The sequence below is a fragment of the Puccinia triticina genome, chromosome 11A (genome assembly GCF_026914185.1).
Source record: "Puccinia triticina chromosome 11A, complete sequence".
In the NCBI taxonomy this organism is placed as follows: domain Eukaryota; kingdom Fungi; phylum Basidiomycota; class Pucciniomycetes; order Pucciniales; family Pucciniaceae; genus Puccinia; species Puccinia triticina.
Genome location: NC_070568.1, coordinates 2,993,723 through 3,003,083, shown reverse-complemented (window position 1 = coordinate 3,003,083; position 9,361 = coordinate 2,993,723). Strand labels below are relative to the sequence as shown.

Below are 9,361 nucleotides of genomic sequence, written 5' to 3'. Positions count from 1 at the left end.
GCCGGATCCAATTCGTACCACGATTTTTGGCTTCCCTGCCAGTGCGGACCACAAGCTAAAACTCAACGTTCTGTTGACTTGATAGATATCAATGGTCTGTAAATTTCCCTTTTTCCAAGAGATTCCTGCCTGTGTTATAACTGATGGCTCAAATTTGCTTCATGAACTTACAATTAGCCCAGCGCCGTGTGAACATTGAATTCTGCAGATGCACACGTTATCCTGTGCGACTACTCTTGTTAAGGTCTGTTCTGTGGAGAGGAAGATGGGGTCTGGGTTCTGGGGTTCTGGGGGTTCTGGATCCAAGATGGTAGATTGCAGGATGAAGAAGAGGCTTGGATCTCCAGCCTCTTGAACCTTGAGTATGGTCTGTGACATGTACGTGTAGTCTATGTACATGTGAGTCTGCGCTGCGGAGCCCGCGCTACGGCTCATAACAGTATCCCCCCTTTAATGCCCAAGCCGCCCCCTTTTCTGGTTGGTCAATGAGAAAAAAAAAAAAATCCTCCTCTTTTGGCTCTGCATTCTGTCCCCGGGCAGCATTAAAAAACCCAGTGGGAAAAAGCTTGCCCTCTCAATTTCTTCTCCGCGTCCTCCAATGCCTGGCCGCCGCCTCCAGAAATTTTGAGTTAAACTCCGCCAATAGGTCTCCGCTGTTCTTCAAGTTTGCCTCCGGCTCCCAAGAATTTTCCGCCGGTCCAAATCCGCGCCAGCTGACAAGGTATTGAGTCTTCCGCCCTCTCCGCCGGCTGTCCAGTATTCCGTCAACCTCCCACTCATCTCCGCCGTTGACTGTTACTGGCTCCGGGGTCCGCCGCTGTCGGTGGGCGATCTCGTCGGGCTTGTGTTTGCGGAGTACTGACACGTGAAAAACTGGGTGGACTCCCTGCATGGAAAGCAGAAGGGTCAGTTTGTAAGCGGAGGTTGAAATTCTGCTAGCTATTGGGAATGGTCCAAGCCAGCGGTGTTCCAATTTGGGGCTGGGGCGTGTTGTCGAGATATTCCGCCCATCTAGCCAAACCTTGTCTCCACTGTTCCATTCCGGTGTTTTCCGCACTCCGCGGTCAAACTGGCTTTTCATGGCCTCCTGCGCCGCTTCTAGACAGTGCTTCAGTTCGTCCTGTACCTCCGCAAGCTGGCGGAGTTGCTCCGCCACCGCCGGTACACACTGTCCTGCCAATGGAATTCCGCTGTACAATGGGTTGAAACTGTAATTTGCCTTGAATGGTGACACCCCTGTTGACGTGTGATTGTTGTTGTTGTAAGCAAATTCCGCCGTTGCCAGGAGCGGAGCCCAATCGTCCTGTTGATAGCTCACAAAATGGCGGAGATATTGCTCCACCGCTTTGTTTGCGATTTCCGACTGTCTGTCTGTCCTTGGATGGTACGCCGTAGATGGTTGGAGGCGGATGCCAAGTCTGTTGTCCAATTCCCGGGTGATTTGGGATACAAAAATGCTCCCTTGGTCGGAAACAATAGTCTTCGGAGTGCCGTGGATTTTCCAAACGTGCTCCGCCATCAGGTCCGCTAACTGCTCCGCATTCATGGACTTCCTGCAGGGGATAAAGTGTGCCATCTTTGTCAGACGGTCAACAACAGTCAGTATGCTGTTGTGGGAGCGGGATTCAGGTAGGTCTGTGATGAGGTCATAGCTGATGTCCGTCCACGGCCCCGCCGTAATTGGCAGCGGCTCCAGTGTCCCAAATGGCTGTTGCGTCGAGGCTTTAACTCTTTGACAAGAATCACATCCATCCACGTATTGGTTGACGAACTTCTTCTGGCCGTTCCACACAAAAATCCGTCAGACCAGGGTGAGGGTGCGGGATCGGCCTGGGTGGCCCGCCGCTTTGGTGTTGTGTCGGCTCTTCAGGATCTTGGTCCGCCGGTACCACTATCCGCCCTTTGTCGTACAAGATGCCATCAGTCTCCGTGTATCTGTTCTGGTTACCTGTGGGGGTTTTCAAGGATTCTATCCATCCGGTCAGTTGGGCATCGAGTGGGGTCAATTCTCTGATTCTTGCAATGATCTCCGCATCAGCCATTGCCAGTTCATTTTCCACTCCGTGCTCCGCGTCTGTCCCCAGTACGTCTACCTCAAACCAGTGCTCCGCCTCCGCCAAGTCAATTGATTCGTCCTCAAACCAGGATTCAAACTCCGATATCTCCGCAAAAGTCTGCTCCGTGATGTTATTGGGCTTCAGCAGCTGTCCAAAGGTCAGTTTTTCACCAGGGGCGGCGGCTAGGTCCGGTATTCTTGATAGGGCATCGGGCTTGGTGGCTTGGCGGCCCGGGCGGAAGATGATTTCAAAATCAAAGCAACCCATGGTCTCCGCCCACCGCGCCTGTCTCCGAGTGAGCTCCTTGGTGGTCATGAAGCTTTCTAGGTTCTGGTGGTCCGTGTAAACAATGGCGGTCAGGCGGTGCGGGTTTCCTTCCAGGTACTGCCGCCACTCTTTGAAAGCGGCAACAATGGCCAATAGTTCCTTGTCAAAGATCTCGTAGTTCTTCTCCGCCTGCACCAATGATTGGGATAAGTAAGCGACGGGGTGGAGTTCTTTGTCTTTGTTGCAGACTTGAGACAAGACTGCTCCAAGCGCGAAGTTGGAGCAGTCACATTCCAGGATAAACGGCTTGTACGGGTCCGCAATCTTAAGTATTGGAGCGGAGGTGAAGGCGGTCTTTAGGCATTTGAAAGCGGAGTTACATTTTTCATCCCAGACAAAGGGGGTTTTTGCTTTGGTCAGGTCGTGTAGAGGTCTGGTCTTCCCCAAGAAGTGGTCAATGAACCGGCGGTAAAAGTTGGAGAATCCAATGAACCGCTGAAGTTCCGTAACGTTCCGCGGTGCGGGCCACTCCGTCACCGCCTTCACTTTTGCGGGGTCCATTCTAATCTGGTTACACGCAATCAAGAGTCCAAGATATTCCACCTCCGGTTTCAGCCATAATTGATGCTTGCTCAGGGTCTCCAGGATTCCGTTGACCGCAGCCGTGTGATCGGAGCCTTTCTGTGTGTATACCATAATGCCATCCAGGTATGCGGCGGTGTCCTTTCCAATTCTTCCAAGGAGAATGTCCTGCATGAAGTATTGAAAGTATCCCGGTGCTCCTGTGGGTCCAAACGGCATGGTGAGCGGAGCAAATTGCCCCGCCTTGCAGATGAACGCTAGCTTATCCTCATCTCCCTCCGCCACTCCGAGGTTTCCATAGGCGATGCGGAGGTCCAGCTTTGTGAAGGTGTCGGCGTCTAGCAGGCTGTCAACTAGGTCCATGGTCAGCAGAAGGGGGTACCGGTTCTTCACTGTCAGTGCGTTGAGTTTTTGGTAGTCAAAACAGGGGCAAAGGTTTCCGTCCTTCTTTCCGGTGAATAGAACTGGGGCCGCCCATGGTGACGTGGTCCGCTGGATTGTTCCGCTGGCCAGTCCTTCCGCAATCAGTGTGTCAAGTGCCTGGTTCTCCGCCGGTGAAAGCGGAATGATCCGGCTTGCTTGCGGTGTAGCTCCTGGGACTAGGTCAACACGGAAGTCATACTTTCTTCGTGGCGGTAGGCTCTTAGCGCTGGATTTCCGGAACATGTCAATGAATCGATGGTAGCACTGCGGGACAAGTTCCTCGACGGTCCGTGTTGCAATAGCGGCCTTTCCCGCTGCTGCTAGCCGGGCGGAGGTCGACCACAATGTCTTGGCGGCGCTAATCTCTGCAGTGTACAGTTCTAGGAGAGAAAGGGGCTTGCCAGCTGCTTCGGAAAATGATTGCGGAGAACCTTTATCGGACTCACATTGCGGGGGCGGTAAAATACACACCCCCTCGTCACAAATCCTAGCTTTCCCCATCATGGGCCCTTGGCCCTCTGTTGAGGATGTTTGCGGAGTGGACAATACCGCCAAAGCGTCAGCAAAATTGTTGGTGGGGTTGGCGGGGTTCCATTCCAGCTGCGGGGGGGCGGGATTCCAGTCGGGGTGCGGAGTACTATCTACGGGGACAAAAAGCTTGCCAGCCGTTTCAGGGAGTATGGAAGAGGGTAGTCTATCGAACTCACATTGCGGGGGCGGTAAAACCCACACCCCCTCGTCACAAATCCTAGCTTTCCCCATCATGGGCCCTTGGCCCTCTGTTGAGGATGTTTTTGGAGTGGACGAAGCTGCGGAGGCAGCTGCAATGTCGGAGTGGTCGGAGCGGAGTGTGCGGGTGGTCCACTCAATTTGGTGTCTGTGTTTGCGGATCCATGGCATCCCAAGGATGCCGTTGTACGTGTCTTTCAGTTGGGTGATGATGAATTTTGAAGGGCGGGGTTCTTCATTCAGGGTCAGGTCAATCTCATATGCCGCTTGGGATGTGGATCCATCGAATCCCGACACCGTCCGCCTTGAGGCGGTGGCGTTGTGGAGTAATCCCGCCGCGGCGGCATAGGACTCGCTCAACACATCATGGGTCGCTCCGGAATCAATCAAAAAGGAGGCAGGGGGTAAGGGGTTCTGGGGTGTGGCTCTGGGAGTTGTGATGGTGCGAGAGATGAAACATCTGGGGTCAATTTCATTTCTGGTTAAAGTTTGACTAGCACCAATACTACAAGACAACTCCGCCGCGCTCAGGAAAGGCACAACCTTCATTCCTGAGCGCCTCCATTTTGTGACAAGTCAGCCCGGCCTTTTCCGCCTTTATCCGCTGGTCCGCCTCCACCTATTGCCGCCATCCCTTCCACTGATTGTCGGATCTGATCCTCCATTGCCGCAATCCTGGCGTTTCCGCGGCCTTTTCCCTTCTTGGTTGGACAGTCGCGGGAGATGTGGCCCTGCGCTCCGCATCAGAAACAGAGTCCTTCCCGCATCATCCGGGCCTTCTCGGAGTCGGATAGTTGTCCGTTTAACGCCGATAGGTCCATGGCGTTGGGGTTGATCTTCTGTTTAGCCGGCGCTGTTCCGGCCTCCGCTCCGCTCATCGCCGTATCAAGCTCCAGGGCCAAGGTAGCAACCTCATTAATGGTTGTGAATGCGGTGCGGGAAACAATGAGCGCCATCTGGATGTCCCGCTTCAGACCTTGGCGGTACTGGCTGAGGAGGGTGGGGATTTCACATCCCGCTGTGGAGGCGTGCTGGACAAAGGTGTGGGTGTAGTCCGCCCCAGAACCGGTCTGCTTCAGCGCTTGGAGGGCTCGTTCCGCCTTTGCCTTCTTTTCCGGGTCAAAAAACATGCCCCGGAAGGCCGCCGTGAACTCCGCGTAGGTCAGGGTGGGTGGTTCCACTGCTGCCTGGTCAAGGAACGGGGCTGCCCACACGCCCGCGGGTCCGGTCATGTACGAGGACACAAAAAGGATTTGTGTCGTGTCGGTCGGGAACAAGTGCTTGTTCACAGTCATATAGATGCCAACCTGGCGGGCAAACGTCTCCGCCACCGCTCCGCGTTTTCCATTGAACTTGTTGGGTTGAGCAATCTTGGGGGAGGGGGTGGATTTGGAGTGCGGAGTGCGTCCTCCAACTTGGCCTCGGCCTGGCGGCGTTTTTCCTCCTCGTCGTTGGCCTTCTTAGTAATGTCTGCCAGTTGTTGTCGGAGTTTGGCGGCTTCGGAGGCAGCCATCGTATTGCTGTGTGATGTCGGAGCGGGATATTCAAGGTTTCTAGGAGTGGATTGCGGGATATTCAAGGTTTCGGAGTCGGGATGTTCAAGGTTTCGGAGTCGGAGTGATCTGGTTCTTGGTCTTCGTCTCCGTTAAGTAGATCCTGCAATATGTTAAGGTCTGTTCTGTGGAGAGGAAGATGGGGTCTGGGTTCTGGGGTTCTGGGGGTTCTGGATCCAAGATGGTAGATTGCAGGATGAGGAAGAGGCTTGGATCTCCAGCCTCTCAAACCTTGAGTATGGTCCGTGACATGTATGTGTAGTCTATGTACATGTGAGTCTGCGCTGTGGAGCCCGCACTACAGCTCATAACAACTCTACCTGGGTTACTTGGCCGGCTCACCTGTCTATCCACAGACGGCTTTTTTGGTCCCCCTTCTAATACTTCACAATCACTTGTGGAACAATTGCCATGTTGATGCCTTGCCATTCACAACAGCCTTTACCCATTTTCTTGAACCACGATCTCAAAGACTTCATGTTAGAAGAGGTCAAGCCAATCATGTATGTTTTTCATCTTTTCATGTTGCTGCACATTCTTACCTGACAGCATTTGCATTCAATTCTTTAAGGCTTGGGACATTTGTAAACCTTTCAGTGCTGCAGTGGATCTGTATTGGCAACTTGAGGAAAAATCAGACTCTTTAATCCACACCGTTCTTTGTTTGGATGATCAAAAAATTCTAGCATCCCTTTCCTGCCCAGCTTGCTTTGGCCCCCAACCACTGGACAGTTCAATGTATCGGGAGACCACTTGGGATTGCCTCATTGTTTGTCTAGACGGAAATTTTCAACACCACCACCACTCAAACGCCAGCCGAAATCATGAACAACTCCGTACACCACGAATATTTCTCCAGCAAACTGACGTGGATAAAGCCAAAGAACTTATCAGAGAAAAGGAAATGTTAGAAAACACTCCTGAGCAGGTCTGTTTATAGATAGTCAATGATGTTTTTTTAATTGAAATTGCTCATCCTGCACCGTTCTTATCAATAATACTGTAGGTTGACCAATGCGCTGAGTCACATAAAGCTGCGGATGACAAGAGAAACAAGTCAACTTGGAAAGGATGTGACAACACCGGTTTGATGGGTTGTTACTGCCAACATGATTCAGCAATTTATTTAGCCAACATCCACAAGTCTGGCGAACAACAATGCTTCCCACTGGCATTAATCCAGCGATTGATTTCAGTTGTGGAACCAAATCTTCCAGTGGGGATACTTTATGACATTGGGTGTTCAATGGACAAGTTTATTGATCTGGTGCATACAAATCCAATTTCAATTTTACACTCAATATTTGAGTTTCTAACAGCTTGCTTTAATATAATTATCTTAAGAGAAATATCCTCCCGGAAGACCGCCCACGCATCAAGTTTGGCACATCAGTGTTCCATGCTTACATCCACAACTGGATGTGCCAGCTGGCCTACTATCCCCGCTTCAACAAAGGCTGGGGACTTTCCAATGGGGAAGGGTTGGAAAGAATGTGGTCTTACCTGTCAAAGCTAGTCAGTCCGTTACGGTATGCTACCCGGAACCATTGGCTGGGCTCATTAGCACATCGCTTGGCACATCACAATAAGAGGGGAATTAGACAGCTATGTAGGTATTTCTTGCACACTTTACTTGAATATGATCAGAACTAATACCTGTATTTAAGCTTAGAGCAATTTATTGATATGATGACTTGGAAAACTCTAAACCCATTCCAAAGTTTCTTTTCCTTTGTTAGTGGCTATGTTGCAATTAAAGATATGTTGGGAATTGAACCCTCCCCTCTGGTCAAACCAACAAAGAATCCAAAAGGTCTTGAAGACAAATTATTAGAATTGCATAGCAAGGGTCAGTTCAAACTATTTTTGTTTGGTGCTTGTGGTCCCAGATTTTCACTGACCTTTTATTTCAATGACTCTAGGTAAGAAGCCAGCTAATTTGGATGCGGTGCGTGGGCTTTTGGCCAAGGCACTGAGTGAGCTTCTTATGGCATTTTGAGTTGGCAGGGTAATTTGGCTAACACGGTACACTCTTGATTTTATTTGCAGAAGATGCCACTCATGGGACCTATAATAGTGGTTGGCCTGGCACAAAGACCAGTGAGACATTGAAGAACTTGGGTGTTGTCTTGAAGGTCAAAAATAATAGTCACGGTGTCACCCCTCAGGATTTTTGTGGTCGTCCCTCCAATATGGACAAGGATCAATTGAAGCAAGTTTTATGTGCATTTGGGGAAGGTTGGGTTGAGATGACTGGACCACCATCTCCTCAAGCGGATAAGATTGGCGGTGTCATGGAAGATGAGGATAGTGACGAAACTGGAAGAAGCAAGGCGGGAGGCGCAAGAAATTCTCAAGCTAAGAAGGCACTAGGAGCGGGCAACACAAGAAAGTCTTGAGCTAACAAGGCGCCAGGAGCGGGTGATGCAAGGAAGTCTCGAACCAAGAAAGCTCCAGGAAAGCAGCGCGGTTTGAGCAAAACTCACGGCAAGAAGCTCCCTGAAAACTACTCAGATTGGCCCAGTGCAAAGAAGCGCCGTGTTGTCATCAGCAATTCGAAAGACAACAAAGCTCCAGCTCAAACCTCCCATCAGCGCGCATTGACGAAGAGAAGGGCTGTTTCTCCAAACAACCTTGCCAAGCATTCATCTGAGGACGGATCAGACAAAACCGGCCCACACTTTGATGACGATGATTCTTCAGATGATGGTGACCTACTGGATTTTTGAGAAAAATGCTCTGAAATTCTCTCTTTCTGGTTGCTTATTTGCTCAAATTTTTCTCCTGTATCATTGTTTTATTCTTTTATCACTTGTTTTTCATCTCTTGTATTGTTTTCTCCTTGAACTCTTCTTGTGCTACAATACTATTTGATTCCTTCTCAATGTTATATGAATGGCAAGTGAAATACAATTTTGCAACCAAAATAAATTTCAAGACTAGTTTTTTTATTAGTAGTGAGGTGGCATCTGGCAGACATCTCACACCAACACTAAGCTATGCCAATGTAGACTCTCAAAATTACCGCTATAATATTTGTTTCATACAATCTGTTTTAAGAGGACTCTGTGGTAAAGTTGACCATGTAAACATTGGAAATCTGAACACCAAGAGTCCAAAGTTAAAGTTTTATGAATCCATACTTCACTAGGGTAAATGTTCTCACACGTGATATAAAAGTGCAAGTACAAGTACAAGTACAAGAAAGAAATATGTTGTGTGTCAAAGTATCAAAGAAACCGCGTGCGCGTAGCGCACGGTGTCCTAGGCTTTACTGTGATACAAGTTGTACTTGAATTTAGGTGGTTTGTAGGCACCAGGAGAACACAGGGGTCGGTACATAGGGGGGGGGGGGGGCTTAGGGGTGGCCACAGGTGCAGTATCCCTGATTCCCGCGTGGGATATCCGGTAGATAAGTTGAGGGATTGTGGATCAAGCAAGATATCTGAAACCCAAGGTTCCAAAACCTGCGGATATGGGCGGATTATTAGCACTGTTCACGTGAGAAATCTATGACCATGTGAGAGATATACATCAGCATACTTTCCCAGCCAAATTGGCTGGCACAATGGGATAAACTTTATTTCAATCTTGCTGATGTTTAGCTTACGTGAACAGTGCTATTTTCAGGATGCAGAGGCTCAGCGGAATAGACAATTCAAAAGGCCCTGGCTCCACAACCGCGCGGCTCAGCCCCAAACAAGCTTAACTAAGCCTCTCAATCAGAGGGTCAGGGGGGCCCGACCCCGC

General features: G+C 50.1%; 1 protein-coding gene across 1 annotated transcript; it reads left to right on the top strand.

The window, feature by feature from the left end:
• Window positions 1-7,372: 7,372 nt before the first annotated feature.
• Window positions 7,373-8,010, top strand: PtA15_11A288 (uncharacterized protein; the record flags this gene model as incomplete). Its single annotated transcript, XM_053161180.1, has 3 exons — window positions 7,373-7,460; window positions 7,534-7,587; window positions 7,661-8,010. The coding sequence occupies 3 exons, from the start codon at window positions 7,373-7,375 to the stop codon at window positions 8,008-8,010; spliced, it is 492 nt and encodes a 163-aa protein (XP_053025153.1).
• Between the last annotated feature and the right edge of the window lie 1,351 nt (window positions 8,011-9,361).